The sequence below is a fragment of the Sorghum bicolor genome, chromosome 2, assembly GCF_000003195.3.
Source record: "Sorghum bicolor cultivar BTx623 chromosome 2, Sorghum_bicolor_NCBIv3, whole genome shotgun sequence".
Taxonomy (NCBI): Eukaryota; Viridiplantae; Streptophyta; class Magnoliopsida; order Poales; family Poaceae; genus Sorghum; species Sorghum bicolor.
The window spans coordinates 63,841,945-63,858,861 of NC_012871.2; the positions used below are offsets into that span (position 1 = coordinate 63,841,945).

Sequence of the window (16,917 nt, forward strand, 5' to 3'; positions counted from 1 at the left end):
GTTGCAGAAAAAAGGAGACGGTCGAATTTCACGATACATGCTGTTGTTTACAGATGGTCGATGGGCTAAAACAATTAGGCACCCATAACACATGAAACAAATAGAGGAGGTGATAGTTCATTTACAACAATATCTGACCCGTTGCCAGCAGCAGAGCAAGCCAACCTGCAGCCAACCGAGAACGAACACACAACACAAGTCTGTCGTCGCATGCTTAATTGATTGATTACACGACTGAAGAAAAGAAAAGATGCAATGGGTACCCAGCTGCTACATCACGCTACTGCTACTAATGTTATAAACACGACAATGAGGACCATGACCATGCTCCATGCCATCTGCTACAGAAGCAATATTATTGCACAAAATGACGATCCACCCAAAACAGAGCTGCCGCACTCAAATGGGGTCCCTCTACGCGCCAGGTGCAGCGATAGGCATTGCCGCATTGGGAAGAAGATGAAGGAGCAACCGTCAAACCAAGGGGCCTCCACCGCTCCATCCATGTATGGAATCTAAACAGAAACAAGGGTGGCTTTCAGTCTAAATGTTTGACTTTAACAGCAATGTTACAACAAGACTACAATACTTCATGTGTCTTTACATTTTCAGTAAGAAACAACAAACATGGAACCCCCAAACTCAAATTCTACTTGTGTGCAAGGTAAGAGTGATGTTATGCCATCGTAGTCCAAGGCTGAAGTTAGACCTTTTTTTATAAGGGCTGAAGTTAGACTTGAGTGCATGTGACCAGTGCAATAGTTGGTTGTCCTCATTGGGTACATAAAAAATTCTTTTGCAAGGCTCGCAGCACCAGTCATTAGATCTGGTGATGGATAAAGCAATAATTGACCTGGAGTAAGTTTCTTGGTGGTGCGGCGCCTCTTCTTTATAGCTTCAGCATCCTCTGCACACAAAATGAAACATTACAGAACAGTTGCCAAATTCAGGCATTAGCAACAGAATCACGTTAGCATTGTACCAGTGATAGATGATCTGGTGTATAGAACAACTCAACGTAAACTTGTGCAGTGCCACTCATTTCGTGAAAAAAATAGCAACACTAACAACTAAAACTAGTTACCGAACCAAACTATTTAGCTTTTCACAGTTCATTGGAAGTGCAGTTAGAGTTGTAAACTTGTTATACTATAACAAAAAATTGGTGATAATTCAGTGCAAACAGGTAAGTGTAATAACTAAAACAAATATTCTCAGCTGAGTAAATCCCATACCTTGTGCTGCTTCATGTACATGGCTGTCCATGAGAGCTTGGCTGGCTTCAGGCAGTTGTGCAAGTAGCATTTGCACTTCGATTTCGAAACAAGGAACACCTGAAAAGTTCAGAGAAAAAATAGGGTTAGACGCTGTATTCAATTCCCATCATTTTTTCAAGAATTCACTATGTCAGCAAATCACCTGTGAATCTGCACGGGTAAATCTGGCACCCATCTGGCACGGATAGATCTTAGCTCCACCGAAACAGCACAGCTCTGTTCTGCAGTAGAGAACTTCTGGTGCATAAGGAAATATCAATATCTCCATCCATCATATATGAATGAAGAACAACACACACAAAAAAACTATATTTCAGTTACCATATCATGTTCACACCTGCTTTTGTTTCAAGAGAAAACAATGGTCACAGCATCTTCAGAAAATAGAATAAAGAAAGAAATTGTTTGTCACCATCACTTGCCACTTAGAGCTGACTGAGAAAAGATTTATCCTATTACTGTACAATGCCACTTCTTCCAACTAGTCTCTCAAAATTTTCATCCTGGAGTTCCTTCCTCACAACTGAAACATTGGTCCAGTGACCAGCATCAGCATAAATGTTAGACAAAGCTACTTTGGATGCGCCATGGGTTTGGTCGAGCTTTGCTAATTCTTCAGCAGCTTTCTCTCCTAATGCGATATTTCCTTGTGCCCTTGCTGCTGAAAGGATGCTGCCCCAAATTACAACATCTGCTTTCATGGGCATCATTGAAACAAGTTGTTCAGCCTCTTCCAAGTACCCAGCTCGACCAAGGAGATCAACCATGCAACCATAGTGCTTAATTGTTGGCTGGATCCCATATTCCCTCGTCATGGCCTCGAAGTAATATTTTCCTTTGGCTACCATCCCAGTATGACAGCACGCACTTAAAACACCTATGAATGTGATTGAATTGGGCTTAATACTGGTCCTCTGTAATTGTGAAAATAGGTCAAGTGACATATGTGCATAACCATGGATGGCTAAACTACAAATCATAGCATTCCATGGTGAAACGGAAGAGAACTTATCACTGGCGCAATTGAAAAACTGCACTGCATCAGCAACACTGCCACGCTTGGCATACATATCTATCAACCCAGCACTCAGGTTATCAGTAAGCTGGATTGGTCTGTTCATTATATGGTCATGGATCCATTTACCTTGGTCCAATGTGCCAGAATCAGCAATTGCAGATAGAGCACTGGCCAATGTGACCTCATTTGGTTCAACACTCGTATTCAACATGGAATAGAATAGCTCCAAAGCCATGTCTGAACGTCCAGTCTGCACATACCCAGAAATCATTGTACTCCAAGAAACAGTGTCCCTTTCAGGCATATCATCAAACAGCTCCCTTGCTTCATGAATTAGGCCCTTCCTCAGAAGAGCAGCCAAAAGAGCGTTCCATGATGCTGTGTGTGACTTGTCTGACAATTTGAATGCCATCTGGGCAAGGCCAATAAGACCGCAACACCCATAGAAATGGACCAGGGTCGCTTGCACAAATGCATGGGCATCAAAACCATTCTTCAGAATAACTGTATGCAGTTGTTGGCCTTCTGTAATAGCAGAGTACCGAGCACACGCCTTCATCAAATCAACAAGCAATACCTCGTGGTCGTTTGCACCGACTTCACCCACCATTTGAACATACGCCTTCATTGCGTCTGATATGAGATCTGCACAGATATATCCATCAATCAATGTCAACCAAGATACCTCATCTCGCTCTGGGATCCTCCAGAACACCTCTGCAGCCATGTCTATCATCTCTGCCTTCACATATCCATTGAGCATTGCATTCCAAGTGACTGCGTTCCTATGCGTCATCCCATCAAACATGGCCCGGGCAGAATAAAGCTCTAACACCCCTGCATAGGCATGAACCAGGTTGGTGGCTACAATGACGAACCCATCCAGCGCCCGCTTCAGAGCGAAACCATGGATCATCCCCACAGTCGCCGGTGCCCCACAGCGAGCAAACGCCATGATCGCACCGGCGAGAGTCACCTCGTTGGGAACAACATTCTCGGAGAGCATGCCGCGGAACACGGCCACGGCGCGCCCCGCGTGCCCCGCGCGAGCGAGCGCGGTAACCAGGGTGGTGTACGAGACGGCGTCCCTGTGGACACGTGGCATCTCATCGAGCAGGCGCTGCGCGCGGTCGAGATGGCCCGCACGAGTCAGCGCGGCGAGGACGCTGTTGCGCGCGGCGGTGTCGCGGAGCGGCGCGGGTGTTTCGTCGAACAGCTGGAGGGCGCTGGCGAGGGAGGATGGAAGGCGGGAGTAGAAGGAGAGGACAGAGTTGCGAACGAAGGCGTTGCAGGCGAGGAGGCCCGACTTGGCAGCGAGCGCGTGCAGCTGCTCGCCGCAGCGGAGACGCGCCGCACGCTTCAGGGAAGCGACGAGGAACGGGGCCAGAGGATTGCCGCCACCGGGCATGGGCGAAGCCTGGCTTTTGAGGCTTCCTCCTTCGATTTGAGGCTTCCGCGTGAGTGTGACGAGAGAGACCGCGGGAAAAGGAGACAAGCGCACCAAAGACGCAGCGCAGCGCGGCCCGGCCCGGAAACGACATCCTCTGACGTATGGGCCTTACGATTCTAGGCCGTGGCGTAAACCTGTGTATTGCCGTTCCACGCACACAAAAAAAAAAAGACTCTGTGTACTGCCGTTCGATGCAAAATGAGCGAAAATTCGTCCCTCTACGTTCAGAAAGCAGTACTACGTCAGAATCCAGTGCCATAATTTTTCTTCACAAGAATCACCTCCCCTAGTACCCCAAAAAAAAAAAATCCCCTACCCTCACAATTGACTTCAGACAGGGTCTATCGCACGATAACTGTATCCAAAAAAACATGTACAAGAAAAGAAACATCAGTGAAATGGAGTAACGCACTGTTATCACTTATCAGACATTCCAGTCATCAGAGCCAGAGTTGCAGAAAGAGGAGATGATCGATTTTCATGAGAAGTGCTGTTGTTTGCACAGATGGGCCATAGGCTAAAACAATTATGCACCCATAAACACATGAAACAAAAGAGGAGGAGGTGATAGTTCATGTACAACGATGGGTGAGCCGTGGCCAGCAACAGAGCAAGCCAACCTGTGGCCACTGGCCAGCAGCCCTTTGTTACGCACAACACAAGGCTGCCGTCGTCGCATGCTTCATTGATTCGTTACACGAAGGGAGAAAAGAAAAAGATGCAATGGGTGCCAAGCTGCTCAATCACACTACTGCTACTAATGTTACAGATAAAAATGATTTACACAAGCAATATTGTACAAAATGACCATCCACACAAAACAGAGCTGACGCACTCATGGTGATCACGGAATGGGGTCCCTCTGCGCACCAGGTGGAGCGATAGGCATTGGGAAGTCGAAGGAAAAATAACCGCCGAACTGAGGGGCCTCCACGTATGGACTCTGAACAGAAACAAGGGAAGCTTTTAGTATCATGCTTGACAAACAGAATTTCATGTCCAGAAAGGGATCTGCTATCAGTATACATTTTCACATTTATATGTTAAGAAACAACAAAAATGGACCCACCAAACCCAATTTCTACTTTCTTGTTAGTTAAGAGCGTTGTACATTGAATCATGGATGTCATGCTGGTGGTCTAAGGCTGAAGTTAGACTTGAGTGCATGTGACCATTGCAATAGTTGGTTGTCCTCATTGTGGGACATACAAAATCCTTTTCAAGGCTTGCAGCACCAGTCATTAGACCTGATGCTGGAGAAAGCAATAAAAGGGTGGATGTATGTATTTGCAAGCAAAGATTGGTGAAATTCGATGAAGCTGGAACCCAATTAGTCACTATGAGGTGTGGTGGCTACCATGTTTTATATATTGGCCCAATATATGTTGACATTTAGCTAATTGGCATTGATCTACCAAGGGGCAAGTGGAGTTGAAGGTGAACATGGAAAAATACTACTGCCAGGACAAGCAGGAAGTAGTTAAGACTTAAGAGGTTATTGATGTGTTCTTTTTATGTGTAAGGTGGTCTCGGTAATGCTATATCATATTCATTTACAGCATTCTGTGACATCTGACAAAATCTATCTCCACATATACTGCTTATAAACAAAACAAATATTGTTCCACTTTGTGATACTACTTCAGATAACACTATCCCCTCCCCTTATCATCATTATACTATATCCCCCGAAAAATATAGCAACTAGCATTGACTGTGTCACAATATAGTATGGCACTGGCCAACTAACAGTTGGGATGACATTTGAGCTGGTGTAGCACTGCAGTTCAATGACGCTCTTATATGGGCATTGTAAAGTGGGCCTTTCTGGATTTTTTTTTCTTTTTAACATTTGCGTTGGATAATTATTACTTAATATAAAATAAAACATAGCATCTTCAGGTTTACTCCACATTACTAAGGCATTAAGGAGTACATACTTGTAGCTCCCACAGACATCAGTGATGAAAACAACTTTCTTAGGACATACTATCAAAAAAGCACCTGGGAATAAGGTGGATTTGCATGGAACATTTGATCCCTGGGAGATCTTGGAGATGACTCCGGTGAACTACCATCATTCTCATCCAAGTTATTTATTGTATTATTCATTGCTGCTGGATCTCCCTCGGTAGTGCTAAGCTTAACTTGCTGCAAGATAAAAGCCCAAATTAGATTATGGAATGCACTGGATAACTTACAAAATGAATAGAAAAATATATGAAGAACTGTACCTGGAATATTTTGCCTAAAGTTTTCAATCCTTTAGCTCGAGCTCGTAGTTCCTCTTTCCTGGCAGTGCTGTCTTGAAGCACCTGATATTGATAATAAAAAAACAGTTAAAACCACTGTCACAACTAACAACGGCAAAATATCAGATGTAAGATATCTCTAAAGAAAACCTTGGAAAGATAGACAAGATATGAATACAGACCATTTGACACACATGTGACAGGGTTGCCTCTATATCAGCAACATTAAGCTTCCATAACGAATCCACCATAACACTCCTATGCTCCAGCATGTAAGCCTCCAGTTCCTCTTCGCTGTAGTGGCACTCAGCACTGAGATGCTTTCTCAAGTCTTCCTGCAGCTGCATAAGTGCTATTGCACCTGCAAATACATAAGAAAAACCAAATCTCATGAGCAAATTACAGATCATGCTAACATCAATGAAATTTAATGAACAAAATAACTTTACATGTTGCAGCTGTCAGTTGGGATTTAATAGAATGTCCTTTGTTTCTGAACCATTCAGCAATAAACGGAACACCAAGATATTTAGCTTTCTTTCCAAGCTCCTTAGCAGCTTGTCTTGAATACACATAACCAATAGTGCTCAGCATATCAACACCATATGCTGCAAAATAAGCAAAATGGAAACAGAAAAGAACTCGAGTCAATATTCCATTGTACTCAGAATGTGATCATAAAAACAAAAGGAAGTGCTACTGAATGTTGTTTTATTGCCAGAATCATATAAGGATACACAGGGATAGAAGGGCGAACAAAAGATTTAGAGCTACTAAGCAGGCCTAAAAGCATAAAATGCATACAGAACCCACAAGTTGCTGCATGGACATACAGCTTAGCAAGTGATTAAAGGGCTGTCATTAATATTCTGGGGAGGTGAAGGAATGGTTGTCATGAACATATACCGGCGTTAGAGAGTCTAGTAACCTCAGCTTCAGCATACTGGATAAATTCCTCTTTGTTTCCTTGAAGATATAGGTGCAACCTATCTTTCAGTAATTCTGCAAGTTTCTCCTCCCTTTCTTTTTGTACAACCTACATCATAATTAAATTCTTAAATCAATACTACACCAGAAAGTACAAATAGCATGAAACACCAACCAACAAATTGAACATTTCAAGCACCAGAAAGGTTTTGTTGTTTGAATATTTAAAGCACTAATAAAGAACAGAAATTTGGGTAGTATTTCACAGCTACAATAAAACCACATCAAGTGTGATTAATCTGAGTCAATAATGATGGCTGTTAAATCCATCATTCCCATCTAGTATAACAAAGGCTAAATGGGATCGCCACTATAAGTTGAAAGTGCTGCAGAGGTCGACAAGCATGAAGATTGATATTCTGCATGAGAAATGCCATGCAGAAACAACTGAGAGAGTGTATTATATATCGCTGGAGTTTCTCAACTTTATCATTCCTAGAAGCTTGTTAAGATGTGAAGCTCCTGGGAGTTCTCAAAATGTTGAAAAGGCCAATCTTGTAGTGTTAAACGCAGGTAAAGCATTAACTGCAAGAGGTAAGTTCACATTCTGACATTAGATTTTATTTAGAGTACTGTGCAGAGTGAGTGACTACAAAGGCTGCCATAGATTGAAGACTTCTCATTCAAATAACAGGATTTAACAAAGAAGTAGGAGAAATAGTGCCAAAATTAGTGTGTGCAGATCCATTTGTGTAACCTGGGTCATAAAATATCAGAAAAGGTAAGTTTCATGAAGCAAAATACGAAAAAAAAATCCCAAATATGATCTCTGATTTCTCGTAGAGTTTCTAGCTTCCAGTGTCAGGACTCAGGACATTCGTTGTGCCAAACAATAGCTTCAGTTTCACTACGAAATTCTTAAAGTAAAAGTTAAATCAAGTAACAAAAAAACGTTATTATGAATTGCTTGGGTAGTATATAATGAGAAACAAGTTATGAATTTCCATTTAAGAATGAATATGACAAATATAATAGAATGCCCAAACGGCCAACAAATCATCCTGGTAAAGAACCATACTCGCATTTGCTCTTGAAACCTTCTTGCATCGATATCTTCATTAAAATCATCAAGTGAAGCCATGGATGCCATCGCCAGCTGGCCAATGTAGTCCTCAAAAAGCTCGCTACCGAACAGCATTGCAAAAATTGCTGCAGGATCAATTATCGCTTCCCTATAAGATAATGTTAGACAGCAAGTTAGAATGTAACCATTGGACAAGATTTGACAGCATATGAGACTAAATACCAGCTACAGAAGTCAACTAACAAGAAAAATAAATTATACTAGAGCACTAAAGTTTTTTTAAAAAAAAAAAGTTTGCAACAACAAGGCATGTATCATCAGTACTTAAACATACCTTGAAATACCAGATCTCCCATATGAGTCATAAGCTTCACGCTGTGTGGGATCACTAAGCACTTGGTATGCCTCCCCCAATTCCTGCAGTAGCAGTAACTCAGATGAAGATGTGATCTTCTTTTTATAGAGTCCAATTTGCATTGACATCAAATATATATCTCAAAAGCCACAAGATGCACAGGGAAGGAAGCCACGCTTAATGTGACAAGTGGCAGGATCACCAGTTCAATATATATAGTACTGTTTTCTACCATGAACAACGAAATACTGTTGGGTTTATGGTACAAGGATACCACGGTGCATTTATCCACTAAAAAAGTTCAGCAGATCCTGAAATGTGCCCCTTAAAATGCGAAACATGCTAGTGACTGATACAGTTCTAGTACCCGACTGGAGCTCAGTCGCAGCAGCAGCAGCATGGTAGTTATTAGAGAACATTAGAATGATGCTTGCTGCGGTTGATAGCTGAAGGAGTCAAGTGGAGGATTAGAATACTTGCCTGGAACCTCGCCGCCGCGAACGGATCATTGGGGTTCTTGTCCGGATGGACCTGCCTCGCCTGCAACACGAGCAGCAACCACCGAAATGAGAGGCGAAACCATCTCTGAAACGCACGGCAAAAGGTGGGGGGCGGAAGGGCGCGCAGGCACAGCACCTTGACGTAGTACGCCTTCTTGATCTCGGCCTCGGTGGCCGTCGGGCTCACTTCCAACACGTCGTAGTATGCCGTGTCCCTTACCATCGAACCACTCTACTCTTGCCCTCCCTGCGCGCTCTGCTCCCGCCCGCTTACGCTCGATCGGAGCCCCCCGGGATCTCCCGCCGCCGCTCGCCGTCCCCCCCACCGATTCCCTCCTTCCCCTCCGCCGCTCCGCGCGGGTGGTGCGAGACAGCGAGGGGGTGCGAGGTGGCTGGCGCTGCTGCAATGCACTGGCTGGCGGGTGGCGGCTGCTTGGTGTTGCTGGGGTGATCCGACCATAAAGCGCCTCGAATAATTCGCGTGCTTTTCTTTTCCCCCACGCTCTCCTCTCCTCTCCTCCACCGTATTATAATGCGGGGATGAGTCACATTGACATGGAACTCTTCTCTCTCGCTAGTCAAAATCGGGTTCCCCTCTCGGTAAAACTTAAAACTAAAACCCCACTACGGAGTACTCCCTCGCTACTCCCGCGGTTTCGCGAGTGATTAATTATATCGCGCTGCTGATGGTGAGGTGGACCACATGGCCGGCGCTGACCCCGGTCCACGGAGTCAAGCGCGAAGAAGGCCGGGGGGAGCGCGGATGGAGCGGGGTTTCAGGTCTGGGGGCTCACCACGTGGTGACCACTTGGGCCGGACAATGCCCGCGCGTATTTAAAAGTTCTTGCTGAATTTTTTGCTTTCAACTTCCTACTACGTAGGGATTCGCCTGAACTCAGTTTCTGGTTTTGTAAAGAAAAAGCAAGCTTCATGCAAAAAAAAAAAAGCGAAACGCATATAGAGTTGCCATAAACTTCATACAAACAACGCATGAGAGAGGCTGCTGTTGTTCCCGGCACGCGTCAGGAGGTCGATCGCTCCCGTTTGGCACGCATGGAATGGAATTGGAAACGGACCTGAGTGGATGACTGGATTTCTTCAAAAAGAGGAGAGAAAAAGGGAGTTGTTCGGAATGGGCGGTGGAGGCGCCCTCAGGTCGCAGGTACTAGTACGTGCGTGTAAAGCCACTAGTCCGACGCCCCCTACAGCTGCAAAAGGCGCCCGGCCGCCCCTACCCTCCGTAGCAGGACAGCCACCACATCGACATCGACGACGACGACGACGAGCGGCGCAAAACACGCATGGGGGCAACGTGGGCAGCGTGCTTGAAGCGATGTAGTAACAAGCACTAGCACACCTACCTACTCCGTACTGTAGAGACTAGGAACAGGGACGAACATTCTGGAGGGCTGCCGAAATGGGCGGATGCCCGATGGTCGACGACGACGACACTTCATCGTTAAGGCAAAGCCATTCCACGGCGTGTCTTGTGCAACCCTTTTGTTTATTATTATTTTTTCCTCGTTAACCGTCTGTCTAGGATCTTGATTCGTGCGCTGGATCACCCCTCGATAGGTTCAGAGATTCCGGAGGGTATGTTTGCAATGGGTGTGGACGGGCCACATGCGTGATGGTCCTATGATTTCCTGCTCTGGCCTCGCGGGAGCATGTCTTTCCTTTGCTACTCGATATATCTGCATGTACCAAGAAAATTACGCTGGTCTTTTATTTGGTAAGCAATATGATTGCTTTAGCCGACTAATGGTAGGTCAATCACCTTAGTGTTATGATTATATATCTAATTATTTACCTTAGCTACGACGTATGTATAGATTGTGATGAGACCTCGCCCTCATTACAGACAATTTATCTCCTTCTCCTGCCACTGTGTTGCACCGACATTGTCTTCCCCATCCTGCTGTCGACATGTCATCGGCACCGAGACAGCAGGTCTCCGAAACCTATGTCCTCTCGTATCCGTGCACACAGATAGGGCTATATCAGGTTTTTGAGAAGCATCGTCATGACTGTTCGTTGGACGTCTTCCCTCTACATCGGTGTTCGTGGGTTGCCATTGATAGTCTATTTCGTCAACTTTTGCACTATCTCTAGCACTAACAATCTCACTATAAGGATATCTACAATTTATTTGTTGTTCGTTCTAACATTCCTTCTATTAGTAGCACTAGAGAATTTGAATTTATCTTGGATCGTAGTCTAGTGTTAAATCACACACCTATGATACATGTTGGGCATGTTTGGTTCGTTGGTTTCTTAGAGCCTGGCCAGAAAACTTAGCCTGGGCAGCTCAGACCTGGTCCTAACTAGCCAACCAGCATGTGTTTGGTTGTGTGCAAACATAAGACAGGCTTCGGGGAGTTTCTGTTTGGTTGGTTGCTTAGCCAAGCCCCTTTCTCTACGACTTCTCTTCGAGTTGTGCGGGACCTCAGCGGGGACACATCCGGCGACGCTGACGCCTTCTGGGCCACCGCGCTCCTCCTCTACGACTTCTCCCATCATCAGCAGCAACAACCCACGCCCTGGCCGTGCGGCGACCGCCCTCACCCTCGCCGGCGCCGACTAGCCCGTGCCTCCTCCTCACCCGGAAGCGACACAAGGAGCGGTCCTCCTCGTCGCCGCCACCACCGCCTCCGACACCGCGGCGTTGGTCCGCATCGGGCAGGACGACGACGACGACTTGCCTGCTCTCTGCCCTGCACCGTATCTGCGTGGGCTGGGGCGTCACGAGGCGTGCCAAGTACCCTAGCCGGCAGCCGCAGCACTGCCCGGGTTCTCCCACGGGCGTCACGAGGCGAGGAGCAGGAAGAGGGCGGCGGAGAGCAAGCCCGCGGTCACCACCACTCCCGACGCCGGCTCGTCGCGCGGCAAGGTGGACCGGTGGGCGGCGTGGCGGTACGCGGCGGCGAGGCGACGCTCGTCGACATCCTGCGCGAGCGCGGTGCCACCGCCGGCAACCCCGCGCGCGCGAGCCGACTTGCGGGTGCAGGCGCGCCGCTAGATCGGCGACACGAGCCTCCTCGACCACCTCCTTCGCCACGTCACCAACAAGGTCCCTGCCGGCAGTGCCACCCGGTGCTTAGCCAAGCCTGGCTCTAGAAAAACAACCACCCCTTCCGTTTTTTCTGGAGCCTTGCTAGAGGGTGGTTGGTGGCTCCTTGTAGCCTGGCTTCAAACTCCAAACTGGCAACCAAACAACTCGAAGATGGCTTGCTGGAGCCTAGTTGGGAGTTATGCACCCAACAAAATAGACTCGTTGGTTTTCTTGTCTTCAATATCGGAATCAATTTGTGTCACCAAACTGCTTTTATTTTCAATATTTTTAGCGGAAATCTTGCGTTTTCAAATAGACCCTCAAGTTGGCAAATGGCAAGAAGATTTATGTCACCTGTGATTTAGGCCTTGTTTAGATGTGATTTTTTTTTTATTTCGCTACTGTAGCACTTTTATTTGTTTGTGACAAATATTATTCAATTATAGACTAACTAGAATCAAAAGATTCGTCTCGCGATTTACAACTAAACTGTGTAATTAGTTTTTGTTTTCGTCTATATTTAATGTTTAATGCACGTGCCGTAAAATTTAATGTGATGAAAAATCTTGAGAACTTTTTAATTTTTAGGTGAACTAAACAAGGCCTTACACACAGGATGGTTGTGGCCTGGATGTGCCTGCTCTGCTCTGATACATATGCTGATGCGTACGTCACTGCCCCAGGTCCTCGCAGGCCAACACGGGGCAACTGCCAACTGGGCAAGCTAGCCAGCTGGTTACGATCACGGCATCACCCACCTAATGTGATTTGATTATACTAGTGACAGACGATCTGTCTTTGAGCTGTGAGCCCGTTGCTTTCATAAACTGACACGGGAATTTCTAAAGTCTCGTGCTCGTGGAGGTGTGATATATCTTTTTTTTTTTCTAAATGGGAGAATCAAATTATCCAGTGTTATTTATTTGCGCTAGGACGTTGACAGGAGTATATATCATCCTGCATTCCTCCTGCCTTCGGCCACCTCGTAAATTTGAAGACGGATCAAGGCCTTGTTTAGTTCCAAAAAATTTTACAAAATAGGAATAGTAGCACTTTCGTTTGTATTTGACAAATATTGTCCAATCATGAACTAACTAGGCTCAAAAGATTCGTCTCGTCAATTTCGACCAAACTGTGCAATTAGTTTTTATTTTCGTCTATATTTAATACTTCATGCATGCGTCTAAAGATTTGATGTGACAGAGAATCTGAAAAATTTTGCAAAATTTTTTAGGAACTAAACAAGGCCCAAGTTCGAATAGTTACGTTCTGCTGCATCACTTCAGCATTTTTCAGCAAAGAAAAAAATTTCTCACGATGTTTTAGCATCAGCATCAGCAGCAACATAAGACAAAATTTTAGTAAGGCCCTGTTTGGATCCCCTTGCTAAATTTTAGCCAACTAAACTTTAGTCACTTTAGTAGCTAAAGTTCCAAATACATTGACTAAAAGAAGCTAAAATAGTTTAGTTCTATTAGTCGCCCAAGAGTAGCTAAAATAATTTTAGGTAGCTAAAATTTAATAAGGCGAGCCAAACATGCCCTAAAACAAACGGGGAGTAGAAAACTCAAAAGCTAAACGACTTATAATTTGAAAGGCAGGACATAGTCATATAGATAATAAAATCAATAAATGTAAAACTTCAGTTGAGTGAACGATAGATATACTCTTATGCACATCACTGTGGAAGTTAATTTCATATCAAGTATGCGGAAAATAAGGAACTCCCGTAAATGGAAAGAAAAACATCAAGCTAAAACAGTGGCACACATGAGCGTATACGCGGAAAATCCATCCTGAGTTGCTGCCTGCCCGGGCGCCTCTTCCCCCTTGACGGCCTCCCGCCACCGACACGCCACCCACCACTCCTCCCGTCGTCCGTCGGCTGTGTAGTTGCCACTTCGCTTTCCCCTTCCCTTACCTCACACTCCTCTCCCTCGATTAATCTTCTCCCCCTTCAACAACCGCGGCGAGATCTCCAGCTACCGCTCTCTGCATCCACATTTGCACCCGGCCGCATTCCTCAGATCCAGATTCGAGCCCCAGCTAGCCCCGGCTCGAGATCCAGCTAAGCTCTCTCTAGCAAGCTTCCGGCGGGGCGCTCGGCGAGCGAGAAGATGAAGCGGAAGACGCGGAACAAGGTCATCGTGTGGACGCTGGCCCTGGCCGCGGCGGCGATTCTGGTGGGCGGCACGATCGCGCTGGTGCTCACGGCGGGGACGTGGAAGGCCCAGATAAAGAAGTCGCAGGAGAAGATCTGCAACAAGGGGTGGGAGTGCTCGGGCAGCAAGTACTGCTGCAACGACACCATCACCGACTTCTTCAAGGTGTACCAGTTCGAGAACCTCTTCGCCAAGCGCAACACCCCCGTCGCGCACGCCGTCGGCTTCTGGGACTACCAGGCCTTCATCACCGCCGCGGCGCTCTTCGAGCCCCAGGGGTTCTGCACCACCGGCGGCAAGCAGATGCAGATGATGGAGCTCTGCGCGTTTCTCGGGCACGTCGGCGCCAAGACTTCATGTAAGATCCTTTGCTTGTTCCTCTGCTTCGACTTCGATTCTGTTGGGGCTGGGGGAGGAAACCGGTCGATTGACTAGCAGCGGCTACGGAATTGCAGGTGGGTATGGCGTGGCCACCGGCGGGCCGACGGCGTGGGGGCTATGCTACAACCACGAGATGAGCCCCGACCAGACCTACTGTGACAAGACCTACACCCAGTGGCCCTGCGTTGAGGGCGCCGAGTACTACGGCCGCGGCGCGATACCTGTCTACTGGTAATGCTGCTCCCCCTGCCAATGCTAGAACTCGCATTGACCATTCCAGTCCACCATTTCAGCTTCCTTTTTGCAATGGCTGAATCAATTTGAAGTTGGAAAGCAGTAGAAATTAGCAATCGAGCTCTGAATTTTTCCAATCGAATTGATGTGGTTGGTTACTTCTTTCAGGAACTACAACTATGGCGCCGCAGGTGACGGGATCAAGGTGGACCTGCTCCACCACCCAGAGTACCTAGAGCAGAATGCGACGTTGGCATTCATGGCGGCAATGTGGCGGTGGATGACACCGATCAAGAAGAGCCAGCCGTCAGCGCACGAAGCGTTTGTGGGCACCTGGAAGCCCACAAAGAACGATACGCTCAGCAAACGCCTGCCTGGGTTCGGCGCCACCATGAACATACTCTATGGAGAATCGATCTGTGGCAAGGGATTCGTTGACTCCATGAATGTTATAATCTCTCACTACCAGTATTACCTTGACCTCATGGGCGTTGGCCGTGAGCACTCTGGCGACAACCGTGATTGTGCTGAGCAGCTCCCGTTCAACCCCTCAAGCCCAACGGATGACCAGAAGCAGCAGCAATCAGGAAGCTAAAACAGACCCATTGTGCTATGGTCTTGTGTTGTACACCTGTTCTTGCTGCTGCCATTGATCAAGCTTCCAGCACTAAATTGAGCTACTGATTCTTCAGAATCTGTGAAGCTGCATCGGGTTGATGTTGTTTTGAATGGCTGATCACAAGACTGTATGTACTGTCTATGGGAATTGTGAGGTTTGTGGTCATTATACCATGTTGTCCATAGATAGTTTGTTTTGGTTTCTTTGGTTCTGTCAGGTACATTATACACATGTTTAAAGAGGATTGAACATACCAGGGCCCTTTTTTTTCTGAACTTCTGTATGTCTGCTTGCTATTGAAACATCGACTAGCTTTTTCTCAACTTTTTGTATGTCTTGTATTATTAGGTATTTAGGTTATCCGGTGCTAGTACATTGTTAGCATTTGGACTAGAGCTGGCTTATTCATGGAACTATTCTGGCCAGGGACAACTCAACCGAGGTACAGAAATGAATGATGGAAACTTGCTTGTATTGCACACTTGTTCTTGCTTCTTGGAGTGAGTTGAAGCTAGATAATGTGGACTCGCGGGGTGACATGGCAGAATGTACAAGCATGCGGAATGTATATGATTTTGAATCCTTAGCTAAACTGTTGGTCTGTGAGAAAATGAATAGAGTGTTTAACATGTTTAAGTTGAACTTAATGCCTCTATGGATTGGAGCCTTCGAAAGCTGAGAAACAACATTTGTTTTTCTGAACGGGTGCTGGCAAGGTTTGTCGCAACCTTGGGATCCAAAGGCCGGGAACTATTGTGCACAGTGAAAGACTAGAGAAATACATGCTGTCAAGCTGCGGATGTCAAAGCTGGAATGCTTTGCGGACAGACCAGTGACCAGAGAGGCTGTTGCTGATGACCACCAGTACGTGATGATCTCCAAGTACAACTACGCAGGGGCGGTCCTTCCTCGAGGCGCTACAAGGTACCCTGCGGATTGGGAGAATGGTCAGCTGGCGCCAGGGCGGAGGCCGGTGCTGTCCTCTTGCCTGCGGAATCTCTAAACCTAAAAATCCTAAGAGAAAAATGAGCCTAAAACTTTGGAATCCAGTTCATTTTCAATCAATTCAACACCCCTTGTCTAGTCTAGCACCCAGTGTCCAGCTTTCCTGGCTCCACCACTGGCTGACGCCATTGTTGTGGATCGCTGTCTTATTTCCTAAACTGTTGACTTTTTTTTAGTGCAGGGATGGAGCTAAGTGCGAACTGTTCTAAGGCCTTGTTTAGTTCCGAAAACTAAGGGCCTGTTTAGATTGGGAAACAAAATTTTTTGGGTGTCACATCGGATGTGTCGGAAGGATGTCGGGTGGAGTTTTTAGAGACTAATAAAAAAACAAATTACATAGCTCGTCAGGAAACTGCAAGACAAATTTATTAAGCATAATTAATCTATCATTAACATATGTGGGTTACTGTAGCACTTAAGGCTAATCATGGAGTAACTAGGCTTAAAAGATTCGTCTCGCGATTCTCAACTAAACTGTGTAATTAGTTTATTTTTTTATTTACATTTAATGTTCCATGCATGTGTCTAAAGATTCGATGGGATGGATGAAAAATTTTTGAGTGGGGAACTAAACAGGGCCTAAACTGTAGCACTTTCGTTT

At 46.1% G+C, this 16,917-nt stretch overlaps 3 protein-coding genes across 9 annotated transcripts; 1 reads left to right on the forward strand and 2 right to left on the reverse strand.

Moving 5' to 3' along the window:
- Positions 2-3,762, reverse strand: LOC8054750 (pentatricopeptide repeat-containing protein At5g19020, mitochondrial). Of its 7 annotated transcripts, none has more exons than XM_021454358.1 (4): positions 1,615-3,762; positions 1,420-1,493; positions 1,236-1,334; positions 2-907 (listed from the first exon to the last, which is right to left on the reverse strand). In XM_021454358.1, exon 1 carries the CDS (start codon positions 3,701-3,703, stop codon positions 1,733-1,735), a length of 1,971 nt encoding a protein of 656 aa, XP_021310033.1. In that variant the 5' UTR covers positions 3,704-3,762; the 3' UTR covers positions 2-907; positions 1,236-1,334; positions 1,420-1,493; positions 1,615-1,732. The 7 variants fall into 7 exon arrangements, with proteins under 7 accessions (XP_021310033.1, XP_021310032.1, XP_021310031.1 ...); XM_021454357.1 differs by having other exon boundaries at positions 1,420-1,498; XM_021454356.1 differs by having other exon boundaries at positions 1,420-1,511.
- On the reverse strand, positions 4,198-9,607 carry LOC8054751 (chaperone protein dnaJ 10). Its single transcript, XM_002462554.2, has 10 exons — positions 9,000-9,607; positions 8,844-8,903; positions 8,343-8,425; positions 8,003-8,156; positions 6,904-7,033; positions 6,447-6,605; positions 6,180-6,358; positions 5,980-6,060; positions 5,750-5,896; positions 4,198-4,688 (listed from the first exon to the last, which is right to left on the reverse strand). Exons 1-10 carry the CDS (start codon positions 9,084-9,086, stop codon positions 4,590-4,592), a joined length of 1,179 nt encoding a protein of 392 aa, XP_002462599.1. The 5' UTR covers positions 9,087-9,607; the 3' UTR covers positions 4,198-4,589.
- On the forward strand, positions 13,840-15,897 carry LOC8054752 (chitinase-like protein 1). The gene is made up of 3 exons (XM_002460419.2): positions 13,840-14,435; positions 14,533-14,689; positions 14,861-15,897. Exons 1-3 carry the CDS (start codon positions 14,033-14,035, stop codon positions 15,285-15,287), a joined length of 987 nt encoding a protein of 328 aa, XP_002460464.1. The 5' UTR covers positions 13,840-14,032; the 3' UTR covers positions 15,288-15,897.